Genomic DNA, 21,769 nt, shown 5'->3' with positions numbered 1-21,769 from the left:
AATTTATGGATAGATTTATTAAAAATCATTTTTTAATCGTCCTCCACTATTCCCATATCTATCCAAAGCTCTCCTTGTTATTCTTTTAAATACTGTTGAGGTGAACAGAGTAAATTGATACTGGTGTATGTATACGACTTCTGTTTCCTAATGTCGTAATGTAGTTACTTCGGAATGCGAACGTCATACGTTTAAGAGAATTCAGAGGACAAAATGGTAGAGTTCAGTAACAAAGAATCAAAGTTTAAGTTATTGATACGTTATTATAGTCCATATAAGATTGAATTCCATATTATATTCCATATATGTTATTGTAGTAGTTTTTTCATATCATTTAGTTAAATATATTAGACTTCATTTACTTCTGTTTTTCACTGCGAAATGCAACCTCTACTACTTAAAAAGGTTTAAAAATATACAGTATAAAAACGCAAATACTTATAATGAGTCAAACTTCCTGTACTTGCAATAACAGAACACTAGTTTTAAACAATTATTATACACTAAGGATATCTTTTAATATCTCAGCATTCTGAATACACTCAAATATAAACAAGTCAACACTGAGAAGAATTGTTTTATATATATATTAATCCCTGGACAATAGTTTTTCTTTGACCTTATAATTATATATTTAAATTGTAATTTATATGAATGCAGTGTAATTATGTCATTTCGGTTAATAAATTTTAGTAACAAGTCAACAAATATCATAATTTAGCCCATCTCCTTTGATTATCTATAACCATGAAAACTAACTCTTGGTTTTACAAGGTAATTATTTGATTTTCTTTTTTATCTAATTTGTTTATTTTCTACAAAGTCTGATGTTTTCAACCGTTTACCGCTTTTCAAGCTTCTTTATTTCTAAAGGTAATACTCTTTATTCAGGATTTTTATTATCTTTTTGAATCTATTTTCTGATTCTTTGAGGTGTTCTTCATATTTTTCTTTCTTTTTTTCTTTTATTTTTTTTATTTTTAATTTTCTGTGGGTAAGAAAAAAACATTCTGTGAAATATAGCAGTTTATCTGACTTTCAGTATATTTTGAAGCATTTCCCTGATTTTCACGGCCCTACAACACTCACTACTTCCTGAAAACATTTCTCATGTTTAGCAGCAGCCAAAGAAGTCACACAGAGGAAGAGGCGGGAGAAACCTTAAATCAGAATGTAATACACTGCAATTTATTATAAGAATGTAAGTAACATTTTTTTCTGCCTTAAACACGTATTGTACTTACTAAACCAGTGATTAAATTAATCTTATTTCCTCACTTACACAAGGCATTGTGCACAATGTCTGAATTTCCTTCTTTGACACTAGAACGAATATTAAAACTTAAAACTACAACGTGAGATTGGGTAGCAAATACGAGATGAACTACAATACAAATACAGTTATATGCCTTACCTATTAGACTAGGTGGTACTGGACCGCACAATACATAAAAGCAATTTGAACAAATATTTCCTTGACTATATGGATTAAAATTCTCTTGGCCCCTTTTACCACTGAAGGATCCTTTAATCTGTCAATAAACACACAAAAAATATTATAAACAAATGAATTTATGTGCTAGAAACAGGTTTTATAGAAGTCAAATGCAGCATTATGACAAAAGAAGAAACTTTGCTACAATACTTTGAATTGTGCTTAATATCTAAAAAAGGTGTGTTTCTCTTAATTTCATACCTTAACGGTATTGATTTATAAAGGAACATTATTTTCTTCCTTTGCAATGAACTGGAATTTTAATTAATACATAGAGTGAAGAAGTGAATTATGGATCGGGACTCGAACCCAGGATCTCCAGCATAACGTGCCAATGCGTTAATCACTACACCACCTAGTTCGCTTTCCTGAACAGTCACACACACTCTCTCACTCCTGAAGTCGGTGCTCTCTACTCAAACTACATGGCTTGTACCACAACCTAGATATATATATGAATCGGTGAGATTAAGAAGGGAAAAATTCCACTTTTTTGTCAAAATGAGTTGAAATAGCCATTTTGTTCCTTTAATTAAGACGGATATTTTGGCATGAAAAACGGAAAGATTCCTTTCATCATTATGACGTAAGAGCACGTGAAAAATTTGACTGAGGTTAAGAAAGGAAACATTCCAGGAATCTTTCCCTTCTTATTCTCAGCCATGGAGCTAAATAAGAACATACTGGAGTGCCTAGGTATGTGAAGTTCGTATTGTTTTGCTATGGAACGGAATTTGTTCAAATTGAGGCCAGTTTTCGGTTATTTCCTAGGAAAGGTCCGTGTTGTCACTGTTAGAGGCTTCACATATGCAGTTCCTCTAGTTTATATTTATCTAACTCCATTAGTACGAGTGTTGTAATTGCTTTTTTTAGAAAATATGATCGGTTAATATTGCCGAGTTAAGGTCCGTTGCGCGGACATGTGGTAGTGTCAATTTACCCTACTCGGTAGGCACTCCAGTATGTTCATGAGAGGAAAACACGATAACCATAAGAAATTTCCCAATGATGTTTTAATAGTGCTAAAGGAACACATCGAGTCTTGCCCCCAAAACCTCCCACTATTCTGCAAATCCTGTTACATATTTAGAGGCTGGGCTGACATGCACAAAGAAGCATAAAATGCTTCTGGAAAAGCATCCAGAACTAAGACATAATAAAATATGAGTACTTTTTACCTTATTACAAGGAAAATTATGGGTACCTATTCGGTAGGCCGCAAGTTGACGTGTGTTCAACGTGTGAGGACCTAAATACCAAAATATCATCATCGACATTGAATGACGCCGCTTTAGCTGAATTGATGGTTCATAAAAGAAGAGCAAGTTTTACAAGAAAATGGAAGAAGTAACTGAACTGCGCCCTAAAAGAAATGACGTACATGGAATCAGCTTTGATTTTATGCAAAATCTTCCTTTGCCGTGCATACCTGTTCAAGAAATGTTCTATTTAAGGAAGTTATGGCATTACGTGTTTTGTATCCATAGTTTAGGAAATGAAGAAGCTACTATGTACACTTATAATGAAGGAGTTGCAAAGAAAGGAGCAAACGCGGTGTGTTCTTTATTGTATGACTACATAAACAACAGTGTTGACCCTCAAGTAAAAACTCTATACGTGTTCAGTGACTCATGTCCCAGGCTAAACCGCAATCACACTTTGGTGAGATTGTTCCTGTTTGTTACTATTATTAGGCGATTTAATGAAGTACATGTATTTCTCCCCATTAGAGGACACAGTTTTCTCCCCTGCGACCGGAACTTTGGTGTTATTAAGAGAGCCATGAAACGCCACGATAGGATTTATTCCCCTGATCAATACAACGATATGATTAGTACTGCAAAAACCAAGCAGCCTTTGTTTCAGGTGAAATCCGTTTCAAACGAACAAATTCTGAACTTCAAAGGATGGTGGCCGACATTTTTCAAAAGACTTGTGCTAGTGTTCGAACCAAACAGCCTTTTAAAATCAGTACCGACAAACACTTAACATTCAAAGCAGCAAAAAGGGGATATGTTACAGCTTACACTTTTATAGACGGGCTACAAACTGAAGTTTTTAAACTGTACAAAGGTGGTGAAGCAAACCCTCCTGTTGAAAAGGTATATAATGGAATCGTTCCCATAAAAAGGAAGAAACTCGAGGATGTTGCCAAAGTGGTTCACTATGTGCCGGAACAAGCCAGAGTGTTTTACAATAAACTTTTAGAGTGGCCTACTCATGAGCATGAGAGTGAGGACAGTGAGTAGTAATAGAAACAGTGTACAAAGGCACAAACCAATATGTCATGTATTTTATTTTTATAACATGTGTGAATAATGTTTAATTTTTATTATTTTTGTTGGTTTAACAATAAGTAAGGAACAGTTTTGAGCTCATAAATACGTTTTTCTTTACTTTTTTCGACATCTAAGGCTGTTGAGATTAAAAAGGGAAAGATTCCACCGTTTTTAAAATCATATAATAACCATAATAAGAATGTAATGGTAAAATACTTTTGCGTATATGTTACTTAGGGTTATAAGGAGCAACTTTCCAATAGTACGTTTTTTCCTGTGACTATTTGTTTGGATACTATGAAGTTTTTTTCAGTTTCCCAAAAGTTTGGTTATGTGGAATCTTTCCCTTCTTAATCTCACCAGTTCATATGTGAAATTACAACCGTCAAAAGATGTTAATCTCAATATGTGGACAATAGATTGTCCAAGCACAGCAAGCAGTTAGGCTGTGGTACAAGCCATGTGATCTGAGTGGAGAGCACCGATTCCACTAGTGAGAGTGCGTGGCGGACTGGACAGCGTAGTCGTTAATGCATCAACTAGGTACGCCGGAGATCTCGGTTCAGTCATTCACTCTTTCACTTTTTGTGTGTTATTGAATTCGCACCAGTAGAGGATCTGATGTGTAAAACTAAAGTTTAAATCGGCTGTTTTCTCCTTTAATTAATATATATGAAATTTTAATTGTTTGATTTTTTACTGATTTCTTCGAGTCAAGCTAAATGTCTCTTCCTGTTTCACAAGGAATTTCTGCTTTATATAAAGTATTACTTAGATTAAATTTGATTATTAATATTAAAATTACACTATATATAGAGAGATAGATAAGAAAAAATTCCCACATAAATGGAGTGTAAAAAATGGCGGCGATATTTAATACCGCTAATGGAGGAATTCAGAAAGTTAATAATAATAAATATTATTTCTTCTTTCTCGAACTTTTCAAATCTGTAACATAATGCACTTCTTCAACAAGACGATGCTCCTTCATTTCAGTCATTGGAGTTCATTTGTTCATCTCGTACGACATTTTTTTTTTATTTTTTTTTTATTTTTTTTTATTTTTTTTTATTTTTGAGTTGCCAAAGGTCTGCTATCGGTAGGATCCTTCCTGGAAGAAACGTAATATAGCCAAAGCAATCAATGTAGCGAGAGCAGGAACCTGCATATGGAGGTGTGAAACTTAGTAAATTTTTACCTCTACTGAGTGTGGTATGAATATTGGGAATGATCCTGTCAGAAATGAATAAACTTTCCTTCCTCCCTTCCTTCCTTCAGGATTAAAAAATATGCCATAATAATCTATCTTCACAACCTAGGAAACCACTTTCGTCCACGCATGCGTTAACGACAGTGGGGATTTTTTTTTTTCCTTCGCAGAGTCCTATAGTAGGATGTTATCAGAATTCTACCGTAAGTGTTTTGTATGGTTAGTACTTATATTGGTTTATCTAATAAACAACAGGAAAATAAAATTAAGCCTCTAGTTGTACATCCTATAAAAAAAAAACTGACGATGAATGAAAATGAATTATTTTGGAATAATTATTGGAATGGGAATTTGTTGGCACTTTTTATCTCTGAAAAGATATAGTTATGAAAATATTCGAAATAGCCATACTATACATAGAAATTACCTAATACCGTGTTTACTCGCATATTAGTCGCACTTTTTTCTACCATTTTAATGCGAAAATCCAACTGCGACTATTACGCGAGTAAAGCTGCCATTCAATTATCGCTACAATCAGAACAATTTCGAATTTTTATACATATAGCATTGTGGCAACATAAAAAATAAAATATAGTCTACATACAGCATAATATTAAAACTTGTAAAAAATACCGCTGTTGTTTCTGAACTTTCCCATTTTTGTCCGAGCAGAAACACACAAGAAAAAATTTTCGAAAACCAAATTTTCCGCTTCCGTAAGTCGCACTCGAACACGTACTGGCCAGGCCACGCTCTCTTCAAGTATCGTAATGATGAACGTCAGTGAACTGAAAGTCGCGTAGCAACAAAGGTGGTGTGTATCGCTTTGTCACCAGGGGCTGTCTGCAGGTGGTTGTAAACAGGTGCCTTACTGGGATGAATCATACTTGGAGTTGGCCACGCAGAATGGAGGTGGAAGTAGGTTGCCTGATGTTGACAGATAGGTCACGATGTTACTTATCAGTAAACACGAAAAATTCTTTTGCTCGGACTCGCGCAAAGTAAGCAATTTCGAAAGAAGTCCTGTTCACAAAGACAAAAATCTCGTAGACTGCGACTTTTATGCGATTAATTTTTTGGCGAATGCTTTTACTTTAAACTTAAAATGCGACTAAACACGGTATATTGTACTGGACTCGGTGGCAAATCTATCAGCTCAGTGCAAAATATCTTGCAGTTTGTAATTCTTGTTTTCACAATAGTTTCATATTATGGATATAATCTGCTTAACGGCTAGTCGAAATGCACTTTGTAAATCTACTTTTTGTTACTTCCATTTTGATATTTTAATATCATCATCTATAAATATTCTTTAGATACAGCCAATCAAATCAAGAACTAAAACAGGGCTTCTAGCCCAGAAAGAAAATAGCATACGACCTTTTGTAAATCCTGCACAGAGATTGAAAACTGTTCAACTATACTGATAAAGACAGAACAATACACATGAAAAACTTTCAGTTGCGTATTTTATGGGCAACTGAGGCTACCGACGGTAGCCCTGCAACATTAATAAAGAAAGTTAATATAACACGTATAAATTAATTTAAAATAATACGTTTAGAGGTTATATATATATATATATATATATATATATATATATATATATATATATATATATATATATATATATATACTAGCCTTTGGCCAGCTGGGGGCTTCGCCCCCAGACCCCCGTATTTGCTCGGCCTACGGCCTCGCATGTCATATGTTCGTGCATTTATTCTTAATGTTTCCTTAAATCGGCCCAACATCCCCAGATCTCATATTTATCATCCTTTGCTCCTTGCTTAATAACTCACAGTTTATTTTTTTTATAGCAACCTTTGTTTTGTCAACCACAATTTATCGACTTATTATATAATGAATGGTGATGTTGGATTCTCATTTTCAGAGTTTTTTTTTCTTATTTATAATTTTCAAAAAAGAAATCTGGGACTTTTGTTCTACCATAACTCTTGCATATTTGTAAGACAAAGGTCGATTCTTTTTCTTGTAACTTTGTAGTATTTCCACACCACCCATGTGGTATCCTGCTACACGCATACTCCTTTGAATGAAAGCTTTTGCTTCGTCATGTCTTTCGTATACTAAAAAAACTGGAACGTAAGTGGTATTTGTGTCTGGGAAGGTTCGTATCATAGTGTCAAAATGAAGTTCAATATGATTTGTATTTGGACAGGCACCAAGCATTCTCCATAAAGAAGCTTAAAGGGATTTCTTTTTGCGTAGACTCTTATGTTACCATCAAGTATAAGTGAAAAGGAATTTTTGCAGCAGACATGTATCATACTCCGAAATGAAAGTCCAATGGTATTGTTCCCTGGGTAATTCCATAGCTATCACTCACTAAAAGGAACTATCGTAGAAGTTGTGGGTATACAACATTCTTTACAAAAGCGGTTCCTTCAATTATTCTTTCAGACTGAACCAGTAATACATGAGATTATATGTCCAGAAAATGTCTCATTTAAATAACATAGGAAAATTCTTCATCCCCTCTTTAGACCCCCTAAAAATTAAAAATATTCACTTTTGGCAATTTTCCTGTGGGTTTGTCCCGAAAAGCTATAATCATTGTAGCCCTGCAGGAAGTGCTCAATAATTTGAGGGTGTAAAAGGTGTCCCATATAAATAACATGGGAAAGATTTTTCAGTTCCCTATAAAACCACTCTAAAGTTGGAATTTTTTACTTTTGGCAATTTTTCTGTCGGTTAGTCCTGGAAGGCTAAAATCATGCCAAATTTCATCATTCTAATCTTGCCGGAAGTGCCTAAACATTTTGGGGTATAGAAGACGTCCCATATAAATAACATTGGAAAGATTTTTCAGTTCCCCATGAAACCACTTTACGATTAGAAATTTTCATTTCTGATGATTCACTTCCGTAAAGCTAACGAAAACGTACAAGCATACCGAATTTGAAGCTTTTATTCCAATTCTAAGTACCTAAAACATGAGATTGTAGGTCCAGAAAATGTCTCATTTAAATAACATGGGGAAATTCTTCATCCCCTCTTTACACCCTCTAAAAATTAAAAATATTCCCTTTTGGCAATTTTCCTGTGGGTTTGTCCCGAAAATCTATAATCATGTCAAATTTAATCATTGTAGCCCTGCAGGAAGTGCTCAATAATTTGAGGGTGTAAAAGGTGTCCCATATAAATAACATGGGAAAGATTTTTCAGTTCCCTATAAAACCACTCTAAGGTCGAAATTTTTTACTTGTACTGATTTACTTAGGTAGTGCTAACGTAAATGTGTAACCATACCGAATTTCAAGTTTCTATTCCAATTCTAAGTACCTAAAACATGAGATTATAAGTTCAAAAAAAGGTCCATTTAAATAACATGGGGAAATTTTTCATCCCCTCTTTAGACCCCCTAAAAATTAAAAATATTCACTTTTGACGATTTTCCTGTGGGTTAGTTCCGGAAAGCTACAATCGTGCCAAATTTAATCATTGTAGCCCTACAGGAAGTGCTCAATAATTTATGTCAGCTCATGTAGTTTTATATATAGTTAGGATATATATATATATATATATATATATATATATATATATATATATATATATATATATATATATATATATATATGGTACTAATTTCTCTACATTTTCATAAACGTGAATACGTACTAAGGCAGCTGTTAACGCTTAGAACGCAATCTCTCTCGCTTTCGTAAACACTGATGATTTGACAACTCCTGGGAAAGCGCAATCGTCTTTTTGGAAAGAGATACATGTAACTGCTTGCGTGCCCACATAAGTTCCTCCGTAACAGTATGCTAGCGAGGTACGGAATGACAACCAAGCAGGGTTCCTCTCTGTAGAGCGGTTTCTGTACGCGGAGCGAGTAAATCGAAGTCAAAAACAATGACATAGCAGTCATTTTGGATCTATCTGAGAATATCAGGGCATTATTTCTTAGTGCTTTGCGTCAACGCAATGCAAAATTTGTGTTTTCTTTTGCGATTCTTGTTATTGTAGTTATAATTAATTATTGTGTTATTTGCATTGAGTTGAATCCGCTGATTTTGAGCCAACCATTACGAAATAAGGCCCGCAGACGGTATTGTAGATTGGAGAATGTGTTAACTTTTATTACTCTGGTGAGCATTGTGAGTAATATTTGGCGGGAAAATGAAATGCTACGGAGAAAATTATCAATTTTTATTTTTGTTACAAATAAATTGATTAAGAACGTTTTTCTGTAAGGCTAAAATGCACTAATGGATTTAAGACCAAATAGGAAAATCACTATACACATTTCGTGATGCAAATTGATGAACGAAAAATATTGTATGGGATAACCGGGCACATTCCGTAACCGTTTGCGTTAACACAACGCAAAATTTGCGATTTAGGTAGCGATAATGGACATAACAATTATAATGACTGTCTGCATTTTTGCGTTACGTTGCTACACTCAGAATTTTTGCGAAGACTCGTACGGAATGACAACCAACGTCAGCAAACAGAGGTGACTCTTGAGGAGGTGACAGTGGTAAAAATTAAAGTTTTACGAATGCAATCCACGAGACGTCAACTATGCAAATGTATGATGGAATTTCATTTACGGTGGAAAACATTAATGGTCTCAAACCAAAAGTTTAAAAAAAACACACCAACCACCTTTTGTTCATTGTTATGCATATTTTATTATTATTACTATTACTTTTCTTCTTCTTCTTCCTCTTAGTAGTAGTAGTAGTAATAATAATAATAATAATAATAATAATAATAATAATAATAATAATAATAATAATAATAATACAAGACCAGTGGTAGCCCATGTCTTCAAACCAGTATACGTCACTGAGAACTTTAAATAAAATTATGACCTTATACAACCGACAAGCATGTGTTATTACGACACTTGGAACATCAAGTGTTCCACAGAAAACAGTATACTTCCTTCCATTTCTATCAATCGAAAATCCGAAAAATAGCCATTTTTTTCTTTCTTTCTTTAGCCTTCCCTCACTTTGAAAGAAGTGCATGGTTCAAAGAAATAGTTAAGTATATTCTGATGTAATCATAATGGATTTTGCACTTTTCTCAATATTTAAGTGACAAAACGCTTCGGCGTAACGGACTCCAGGAAGAAGAAGAAGAAAAGTGAGAATTATTTGTTACTACTCTATATAAAATCTTCCATCAACACTAACATGGAAAAAAATTAAGAATTGAAAATCTATAGAAGTATAATCTGGTTATGCTGTAGTTTAGCCACAATAATTAGGAATAATAAAAGATTTCGAAGAGAAGACGGAAGAAAATATTCGGACAAACGAGATACTGAGAGAGAACTTCACAAAATGTACTTATGAGAAATACAAGCAAATAGTTAGGGCTTTAGCTGAGCTGTTAATAGAATCTTTGAGAAACGAAAATAATAATAATCTTCACTAGATGGACATAAGACAAAATCTAATGACAGGATTTTATTTCTGTGGAATTCAATTTGCGAATTCCCTAATTCAGTGCTTTTTAGGTTGACTGGTAGGGAATTGCATGGAGTAGCCGAAACAAAACATTTCTGTTGTAACATCCCTGGAAAAACAAACAAAACAACTTTTTCCGGAATACCCTCAACGTAACTGTTCAAGAGAACATGGTTAGAGCCTGCCTATCTCAGGTATGCCCTCGGAAAATAAGCGAAATGTACTTCGGCCCCAGCCCCGCCAACCTCTGACGGATGCTTTGCTTAGGGGAAAGCTGTGAATGACCTCCGCAGTGTTGCCAATTTGTCATTCAGTCGTTTGGTCTTGACGAGTGAAGATCGTAGGCTACTTAGAATGGCTAACAAGACAGCACAGCGAGATACGTGAAATAATACATTGTGGCCATGCTTCCGCATCCAAAAATTGAAAGATCTAGGCCGCAGCAACTTGTCCGCCCTCTTTCGAGGGAGATACGGAAAACACATATCGACAGCAAGGCGAGAAGGGTCACAGTTGAAATAGAAAGGATCTAGGCAGCAAATACAGAATTGTGCTCACATGTCCGATTAGACTGTGGCTGTAAAATTGTTGATTGTACGTTGGTAATTGCAGATGCTTGTTGAAGTTTAACCTCCATTTTAGCCGAGGCTATATGAGACACAGGCCTCAGCTTTAGGTGGAGTCTGAACCACTGTAACGCGTTCAATGCTCTTCCCGGGACTCTATGCACCACAGTCGCGAGCGTTAGCCATTAGACCGTCACGGAGTTTGGATTGGACTTGAGTTTAGCGTGTCGTTCAGCAGCAAGGCTATATAAGACGTGGATGTACAGCTTAACATGGGATCCGAACCACATACGCTTTTACCGTGAATCGAATACGGGTCTCCCAAGCCAAAGGCGCGTACGCTATCCACATAGCCACAAGGGAGCTCTAGACCAACAGGGAAAGCTGTTGGTATCTACAAGCCAGGTAGTATACATAACCGACATAATCGACATGGTGACAGACGTATTAAATAGAGTACTGTCTTCAGCACCCACAGCCGAGTTTCATTCCCGGTTGGTGGGAGCTCATATGCATCGGATCCCACTTTAAGCTGTAGATTTACATCTCATACAACTTCAGTACTGAAAATGCTAAATTCAAAATCAACCAATCAAAATCAAAATCACTAGCACGTCAGAATGAGGAACAGGAGGTAGTGGGACAAAATCCAAATGCAATGGGAAATTATTTCAGTAAATACTGTATAGTGATTTATCTCCGCTCCTCAAAGTATGCCTCGAAGAAACACTGGTGAGGTACGTGACTGCGTGCAATGAATGAAGGAACGACGAAAAAGACACTGTTTAAAAATTGATAAACCCAAAATTTGATGTCTCCCTCTTGTGTCGGACCATCTCTGCCTACATTTGATCCGGTTTCTTACGCTCGTACGTGGCTTCTGACAGAAAGCACAATATCAAATAAAACTGGATACAGAAGCGTATGCTTATGAAGCTACTTAGCAGATACTTTAGTACAACGGATAAATCCTAAAGCATTGCCTTAATTCACAGAGCTATTTAATTACAGATGACATAAAACGACCTAAAATGTTACCGTAATTTTGTAAACATCTAGGAATCTTACATCTTCATTAGTGGTTTGATTTGACGTCGTGAGGTAGGTGTGGAATCCTGCTAAACCCAAAATACTCCATACACTGAAGAAACATATCACTCCTACTATTACACTTGCTGGAGACTCTTTCACTGCATCTAGAAAAGGACTGTCATTTCTCGTAACTGAAATAAATATGCAAATAGACATTGTTTTAGAATTATCATTTGTTGTACTATCAGACAATATAAACAGACAGACAGTTACAATGCGTGTACACGTAGTGTCTGTAACACTTTTTTCATTGTTATTAGATGATTACAGGTTACAACAAGCAAAACAATTCTTATCTGAATATTAATTATCGATATAAGTAAAGTAACAATAATAAATTTAAAATTTAAAAGTACTCACTTCTGCTCTTCCAAAATATTATAGGTGATTTAAAAAATTATATTATGGACCAAATTTTCGCTGATAGCTGTCAGCATTATCAAGACTTAAGCATGGAGCGGTTCTTAGTAGGGTTAGGGCGTAGGAAATTAAGTGTTAACGTTCATACTTTAATTTAATTTCCATACATCCTATCTCTATTAAATACCGCTCCATACCTAAGTATTGGCAATGCTACCAGCTGACAATGAAAATTCAATGTTTAATATAATAATTTGTAAGAGCAAAAGAGAGTACCTTTTCGGTTTAATGATAAGATTGTTCTCCAAGCGATTTACATTACAAAGAGATAAATTCTGAGGATTAATTACAGGGACATTCAGTGAAGAATTTGAATAAATAATTATATACTGTAACATCAGTACTTAAAACTATCGATATTAAATCAAAAACGTGCGTAAACAGTTAATTGTACACTCAAGTTAACAAATAACACAAGTAACTCTGTACAGATGGATGTAGCATATAACAGTCGATCGTTCCGTTGAAAGTGGACGGGTGTGGTGTATGTATCTGGTATAGTAAAAAGTAATCCATTATTTTGCCAATAGATGGATTCAGTGATCTGTATCTCGCGTTGTATAAGTCTGATCGGGTTCAACGAGATGGCGTTCAAACGATGAGATTGCGTACTACAAACACTGTTCAGATAGTTGTGATGAGTTGACTCAGTGTAGTGTGAGCGCGAGTCAAAATGGACACGAGCAAAGAGAAAATACGCTATATTTTAGTTTTTCTTCGATAAAGGCGAAAACCCAAGCCAGGTGGCTGCAAACGTGAATAGTGTTTATGGTCCTGATACTGTAACAGCCAATCACGCACAATGTTGGTTTCGTCGATTCCGTTCCAGTAATTTTGACGTCAAAGATGCACCACGCACTGGAAGGTCAAGTGTCGAAAATGTCGATAAAATCAATGGACATTGTCGCGTCCCACCGTCATGTAAGCACTGTGTCGATTGCCCAAGAGCTAAACATTGCGCAAAAATCCGTGTGGAACCATTTGCATAAGGCTGGATACAAAAAGAAGCTTGATGTATGGGTGCCACACGAGTTAACGAAAAAAAAAAAAAAAAAAAACCCTCATGGACCGAATTTCCATCTGCGAATCGCTGCTGAATAGCAACAAAATCGATCCATTTCTGAAGCGGTTGGTGACTGACGATGAAAAGTGGATCACTTACGACAACGTCACGCGAAAACGGTCGTGGTCGAAGTGCGGTGAGCCGGCGAAAACGGTGCCCAAGCTAGGATTGACGGCCAGGAAGGTTTTGCTGTGTGTTTGGTGGGATTGGCAGGGAATTATCTACTATGAGCTGCTCCCCTACGGCCAAACCCTTAACTCGGAACTGTACTGTCAACAATTGGACCGTCTGAAGGTAGCAATCGCCCAGAAGCGGCCAGCTTTGGCCAATAAGAGAGGCATTGTAAAAAAATGAAATAAAATCTTTAAGTTTAACGTCCCATTATTATGCCGGTTAGGCTAATGAGAAATGAGTGAAGTGGTGGAATGAAGAAAGTGGGAGGAAACGGAAGAACCCCGAGAAAACCAACGCACACGGTATTTGTCTACCACAAAGTTCACTTGGCGGGGGCTGGGGTCGAACCCGGGACCCCAAGCACGAGGCGCATTGTGTTCCACCAGGACAACGCCAGGCCACTCACATCGATAATGACTCGCCAGAAGCTCCGGGAGCTTGGCTGGGAGGTTCTTATGCATTCACCTTATAGTCCGGACCTGGCACCGAGTGATTACCAGCTGTTGCTGTCCATGGCGAACACGTTTCGTGGTGAAAAAGTCGCTTCAAGAGAGGCTTGTGAAAATCGACTGTCTCAATTTTTTGCCACTAGGGACAAGGGCTTCTATGAGTTAGGCATCATGATATTACCTTCCAAATGGCAACACGTTATCGAACAAAACGGCGCATATATATACCTGGACGGAGACTATGGGTGTGGTTTATAAGTTTCATTTTAGTTTATTGGCGTCTGGCAGAACTCAATGGGGACCTGGAACAGTTTATTGAGATAATCATTCCGACGTGAGTTGTGTAACCTCAACATCCGCGTCCGGGTTTTAATTTCCAAACCGCTGATTTCCGCCAACAACGCTTTAACGTAAATAAATTAGTGCCCAGAATATGTAAAGTGGACTGTCGATGGCCGAAAATGTGTAATATGACTCTCTTTCATCTCATTTCTAACAACAGGCTGTGTTTACGAATGACGGATATCCAAAGAAGTATACACACACCGAATTGTCTTCTCTCTACCGTGAAACATGGCGATGACACCTTTGGTCACAATTTTCTATTCTTCCTGAGTCAAGTGATTACGCTCACAAGATGCATTACAGCCCGCAATTACGTGGACAGTTTAGGATATCGTGTGTATCGAACTTAGTTTAGCTGATGCAATTTTCCAAGATGACCATGCGTCATCCTCATTTCACACTCTTGGAGCTGTAATTTCATAAACATAGAGCTGAACTGCCACACTTCTCCTGGCCTACTAAATCCGCCAGACCTTAACATTACTGAACACATGTGGTCAGTTCCAGAGCTGAAACTCCAGATCAAATACTCGCTGACTGAATTGAGTGATGCATTGTATAAGATGTCATATTCCTCTGGACATCATTCGTACGGTACCTAACTGATACCTCCTCATTCCACGACGAGTCAGAACTGTTCTGTTCACTAACAGTGGTCCCATTCAGTATTTATAATGTAAACTGCATTTTCTTCAGGTATTTCCGTTATCTGGATAATCATATATAATTAATGAAAAAAATGAAGAAATTGTTATCGTTATTTGAAGTTGAAAACCCTTTCTACATCAAGTCAATATGAACATTAACTTAACAGTTTAACATGGGATTCTAACCATAGTTCTTCAACACGAACCGAAGCTCAGTTTCTCACAAGAGAGGTGAGAACGTCATTTGGCTTCTGGATAATTATTTTCTGAGGAGGTTCGTTAGACCGGGTAGAAGAGAAAAGAACGACAGTAACAACGGATAGAATATTTCTTACACTAAAAAGAAAATATCAGCAATAGACTATTGCACATAGAAAATTATCAGTTTGCAGCACGTGACCTATCAGTAATGGAAGAATATTTCTTACAGTTTGTTTTGTGGATATGTCAATTTTGTATATCAACTAAATGAAATAATCCAGAATACTTACGCAGGATGAGATGTGTAATAGCACAGGCAAAAATAAACACACAAAGAAAGGCTAAGGAAACTATAAACATATAGAAGTATCGATAATTCCGTTTTCCAACACAATTGCCCACCCAAGGGCAATGGTGATCGAAGCGTTCTGTAAAGAAGAAAAGAAAAACCTATGTTAACTATATATTCTAACATTATATTTAATAAATACATGTAGTACAGATTATCGAAATATTCATAATAATACAGAAGTTTACAATAACTGTGTTTCTACTTTCACACAATAATATTTAGATACCCGAATTTATCACTATTCTGATTATAACTCTAAGCTTTTGGTCTACATGACACTGGTGATACATGTTGAATCCAATCACGGATGTTTTGCTTTACCAAATAATAATAATAATAATAAATAATAATAATAATAATAATAATAATAATAATAATAATAATAATAATAAAGTATCTATTGAAGCTTTCCTGGCGACGTATTGTGAACAGGTCTTCTCGGGCCAGCAGCCAGGTAAATACTATTATATCTTACGACGTTTCGAGGGCTGACAATCGTCCTCATCTTCAGGCGAATATGATGGTACAATAGAGTGTATGGAATATATATACTCATGTATGATTGGACTCTTCTGATTGGTAGTCGAAATGGCGGCTTGTGACTGGTGCTTGAAATGGCGGGATATGATTGGTGTCCATGTTTTACTCAGTTGGAGTCCTGTGTCTCTGTTAAGGTTCGTTTTTTCTTGTGTGATTGCAACAGCTTCACTCAACACCTTAGCACATAGAGCATTCTCCATCTCCGACAAGGATTGTTTAATAGAGGAACTTAATCACCTTCGCAGCACCATGCTACAGAATGGATACTCAATGAGAGATATAAATATGGCCCTGAAAAGGACCAGAACGAAGGACACTGACAACAAGGACAAAAGTGCAGAAGAAACTGTGAATGAAGAACGGAAGAACACAATCTGCCTCCCATACACCGGGAACACTTCTGGAAAGCTCAGCAGACTATTTGCCAGATACAACATCAAGACAATACACAAACCTCGAGCAAAAATAAAAAAAACCTAATACGACCAACCAAAGACAACTTGGGCCTCCGAACTCCTGGAGTTTACCGCATTCCATGTGAATGTGGTAAGTCATATATTGGACAAACAGGACGAACCATTGAAGCCAGATGCAAAGAACACAACAGTTAACATCAGACTAAACCAACCAGAAAAATCCGGACTGGTTGAACACAGTATCAAACAGCAACATAAAATTTTGTTCACAGATACCGAAATAATAGCAAAATGCTCAAGAGTGGGACATACCGAAATAATAGCAAAATGCTCAAGAGTGGGACAGGAGGGTAAAAGAAGCTGTTGCAATCACACAAGAAAATACGAACCTTAACAGAGACATAGGACTCCAACTGAGTAAAACATGGACATCAATCATATCCCGCCATTTCAAGCACCAATCAGAAGCTGCCATTTCAACTACCAATCAGAAGAGTCCAATCATACATACATGAGTATATATATTTCATACACACTATTGTACCATCATATTCCCCTGAAGATGAGGACGATATCAGCCCTCGAAACGTCGCAAGGTATAATAGTATTTACCTGGCTGCTAGCCCGAAAAGACTGTTCACAATAATAATATTTTTCAAAAACTTACATATCATATGTAGGGTGGGACACATGAAACATAATTTTGCGACTGAAACTAACATTATGAAATTTAACTCAAATATTTATTTTACTTTTAAACTTCTTTCTCGTGTTACTGTACCGTGTCCTCTACTTTTACAAAAGGGCCACGGTGGGTCATGGCAGAGCACCACATCTAGTGCAAATAGTCCCTTATTCGATCCCAGGACAGTAGGTTTGTGGTGCATAACATCATGTCCATCTGTTTTCTCGAAGTTCTCCTGTTTCCTCCCAAGTTTTCTTTGGTTGGTTGGACTGGAGATTATGGACTCTTTTAGCTCTGAGACTATGTGAAATGTGGATCTACTGCTTAAGTGGAATCGAGAATCGGAGTGGCTACGGGCCAACGTCCTAGACTTTACCTCTACATCAGACTGATTCTCTAGCAGCCCAGATCTGAACCTGCTCGACTATAAACTGTGGTCAATGCTACAGTCAATGGCCGTCAAGAAGAGATATCCTGATATGGACTCCCTGAAACACATGTAGTCAAGACAATCCATCATTTTCCCATCAAGATTGTTCGTAATTCCGTTGACGAGTGACCTATATCGATGATCAAAGTGCACATTTTGAAAAGTGATTGTTCTTCATGCTCCATACTTCCATGCATCATCTCGCGAAAAGATATCAATATATCATCAATATTATGATTGAAACTCCCAAAAATAGTTGGATTTGTAATTCACTTTAATTTATTCTTATGTTTCTTTTAGACGAATGTTTAATCTAAAAGGACTACAAGATTAGACTTCGAGGATGACAGGTACGCTGCTGGTCACAATTTGAGACGCTCTGCTCTATTGGACGAATTACACGAAACTTTGAAATAATTTTTGAAAAAGATATCAGATTTTGGACCTGACAAAATGTTGTTCTATGTGAGTGCTTCTTTTTCTATCTTTGGAACTACGTGTAACTTTAATAGAAACAAAATCTGAAAAAAACAGCAGACACTTATTATACCAATCTGTGTTAAAGTTTCAGCATTATATCACTGCCATCAACAGATATCACTTATTATTATTATTATTATTATTATTATTATTATTATTATTATTATTATTATTATTATTTATTGTTATTATTCATCTGTATTAAAGTTTCGGCACTATATCACTACCATCAACAGTTGACCTGCGTTAAAGTTTCGGCAGTATATCACTGACAACAACAGATATTATCATCAAACACTTATTCAAGTTTTGGCACTATATTACTGCCATCAACACAGTATCAGACGCTTGTTATTATTTATCTGTGTTAAAGTTTCGGCATTAGATCACTGCCATCAACAGATATTATCTATTTTTGCGTTGGTCAGATTTTATTTTTATTTAAAAAATGATCAAAAATGGGGTAAAAATAATTCCATTACGATATGAACATCAGATTTTTGACCAGTTACACATATGTTTCAGAATATCCGGAAGATCTATAGCTGTTTTCAAACATAAATAAACAATAGGAAAAAGATAGTTATGAAAAAAAACTAACTTACCTACACAATTATCGCACAAGCTACAATGTGATGCTCGAGGTGGACGAAATATTTTACACGTAAAGCAATACTTCAATTTTACATGTTGTCCTCTAACGCGAATATCTTTTGTTCGAGGTGGAGGTCGATATGTAGGAGAATTGGCACTATTTGGATTTTCTGGAAGATAACACAAAAACAAACATGGAATACATCACGTAAGATTATGAATTACTGATTACTACAACAGAATATTTACCAATAAAATCAAATACTATAACAGAATATAATACAGAGAAATTTGTGGTTAACGGGATCCTACATTAACATATTTTACTTCTGTGGCAGATCAATTTCCTTTAATACTATATCACTTACGAGGAGAACGATGGTACAATAGTACATTGCTCACGTATGATGCAAAGAGTATTACTTTAGATCTCAAAGCAATATAGGCCTAATACTGGATAACCTTGTGTCTACGGATTGTTTCATAGTTCTCCAATTTCCTTCATTCTACAAATTCTTTCACCTTTTATCACCTGCCTCTTCTAGCTTACAGTGCACAACATGGCCTATCAACCCTTTGTGTCTCAGTGGTTACATTATGAAACAATTTTTTTGAGTTTTTCTTATGTTTTCCGCTGGTTACATGATGAAACTACATTGCAGCACTGATTATTGATGCCAATTACTGCTCAGAAATGCAACTGACTCTTACCTAGACCAGTAAGAAAAGCCACGTAAAAAGAAAACAGTGAAATAATATTTTCTATTTAGGAACAGCCTCTAAGTATCATCTTAATTAGGTATGACTTTTCAGGTTTTCTCAGAATAATATTTTTATGCATGGTTCTCAACGAGTTAAGCAAAATGCATTACGTCACATTCAGTATAATTTATTTCTTCTATTGACGACAAAACACAACACGACCATGTTTTCTTATGGATATCATTGTTTACATTCATCGTACCCTTTTCCGTATATAGCCATATAAACTAAATTTCCTGGCTTCGCAGCCCACAATGGAGTATATCCAGCCAAGACGATTTTCAGTTAAGAGTATGTGCTCAACACATCGGCTACCATAGCTCTTACTTCAGTTCTTCTGAACCGGAGTCCGCTATTTCTTTATTTACTTAGATCCCCAATTTCCTCATGATGTTGAATCAACACTGACCATAAATAGGGTTACTAAAGGTTTTCAATTGTGATGCTTTTCAATTCAAGAATATTCCTGAGCATTAGCAATAGAGTATGTATACGGCTATCTACAAGGGTTTCCACAACTGAAAATAATTTCTGAAAATTTTACGCGATACGGAAATCAGAATTTTACGTTCACAGCTTATTTTCTGCTATTGAGTCAGAATGCTTCTAAAGCTGAAAATATCTAATTATAAAAGCTAGTCATACTTAATTCGAAAGTCTATGAGCACAGTTTCCACTCAAAAGTAGGTTCCATTATTTAACGGTTTCACTGCAAAATGAAAAACTATCTGCTCCTTGACACTGCATTTTTCTTGGAACACTTTCGCAAATTCCTTATTTGTTAAGTTTGATCGCCAATATTGATGAAGTGTACTGAACTAACTTCTGATCTTTCATAGCTGTAAAATACTGACCACCACCAAAAACCCACGTTCTTTGGTATAATTTGTATTATTAAATAATAATAATTAAAAAAAAAAAAAAGAGAGAGAGAGAGAGAGAGATTTGGAATTCTACTGGAAAATGTCCCGATGTGATATCAATCTTAGAATTCTATTCTAGATACTGGTCCATATTTAGTGTTAATGTCTTGTAGTGTTTCGTCGGACTTCTTCAGACAGTTAGACCAACAAACTCGTCACAAGATATTACATTATGTATAAGACTATATATTAGAACGGCTTACTACAAAATGAAATGAACTCTGAGTTTTACGTCCCACGTTTGTGACGACTAGACTAAAGAAGACAGTGGTAATGAGAAACAGCTTACTACAAATAAGGATTATGAAATGCTTGAGAACACACAAGCCTTCAAACTCTTAAACAAGCTTGAGCATTATATTGAAACTGCAGTACAGAAATACGATAAGAACTTTCTCCATTTTTCATTGTAATCGAAATAATATAATCTATGAAACTTTGAGTGTTTAAACGGTTTTTGTTTTAACAATTTCAGAGTAAAAATGGTGGTTAGAAAAAAAAATAACTAAGCCAAGGGGTCTGTCATGCTTTTCTCCACCTAACTTGATCGAAAATTAGGGAGGTTCGTTCATATTTTAACCTACACAGTTTTGTGTTTTAACAAATCTGCAATGTTTTTGTATGCTCTTTCTTCATTTGAGTTCCATTTCTAAGTCTTAACTATTTCGTCCTGGATAATAAAAATTGGATATTTTGAGTACAGTGACAGATAGAGAGCAACTAAGATTAGTTCTTACTGTATTTTCTATAAATACACGTTGAAAAAAAAAAAAAAAAAAAAAAAAACAACAACAACACTACTAGAAACATAATATAACATTTGCTAGATAATTGGTTCCCTTCCTTAATCTTTCTTGGTTTTGCCTTATTCAGATATTAAAGCATACTACTCCACCTTAAATGATAAGGAGAACATGTGATCATGTGCTATCTTAACACTGAAATAAGTACACAGGTGTTCATTTGTGATATTTTTTCACTGATAAAATTAGATCGTAAATGTCAAACTGACAAACTACAATAGTCCTTTTGAAGATTTATCTGTTGTCAGAATTGCCGTTGTAAAATACGTATTCATATTAAATCAATACAAATTCTCTTCTAATATAAATTTAATTATTGGTATTACAACTAGTATGTGTGAAAGGAGTGTCGCCGTTAGGAAAAGTTATAACAATAGACGCAGTCTGCTA

General features: G+C 35.8%; 1 protein-coding gene across 3 annotated transcripts in view; it reads right to left on the bottom strand.

Moving 5' to 3' along the window:
* Positions 1-21,769, bottom strand: part of app (Palmitoyltransferase app) — a 307,459-nt gene that overhangs the window by 50,028 nt on the left and 235,662 nt on the right. For all 3 annotated transcript variants that reach the window (XM_081760136.1, XM_081760137.1, XM_081760138.1), the window contains 4 exons: positions 18,903-19,061; positions 15,685-15,822; positions 12,072-12,226; positions 1,415-1,532 (listed from right to left, as the gene is read on the bottom strand). In XM_081760136.1, coding sequence (XP_081616262.1) covers positions 1,415-1,532; positions 12,072-12,226; positions 15,685-15,822; positions 18,903-19,061 — 570 coding nt within the window. The remainder of the gene's footprint in view (positions 1-1,414; positions 1,533-12,071; positions 12,227-15,684; positions 15,823-18,902; positions 19,062-21,769) is intronic.

Source organism: Thermobia domestica, chromosome 5 (genome assembly GCF_964235325.1).
Source record: "Thermobia domestica chromosome 5, izTheDome1.hap1.1, whole genome shotgun sequence".
In the NCBI taxonomy this organism is placed as follows: domain Eukaryota; kingdom Metazoa; phylum Arthropoda; class Insecta; order Zygentoma; family Lepismatidae; genus Thermobia; species Thermobia domestica.
The sequence above is the reverse complement of the archived record's forward strand: the minus strand, read 5'-3'. Positions and strand labels throughout refer to the sequence as shown.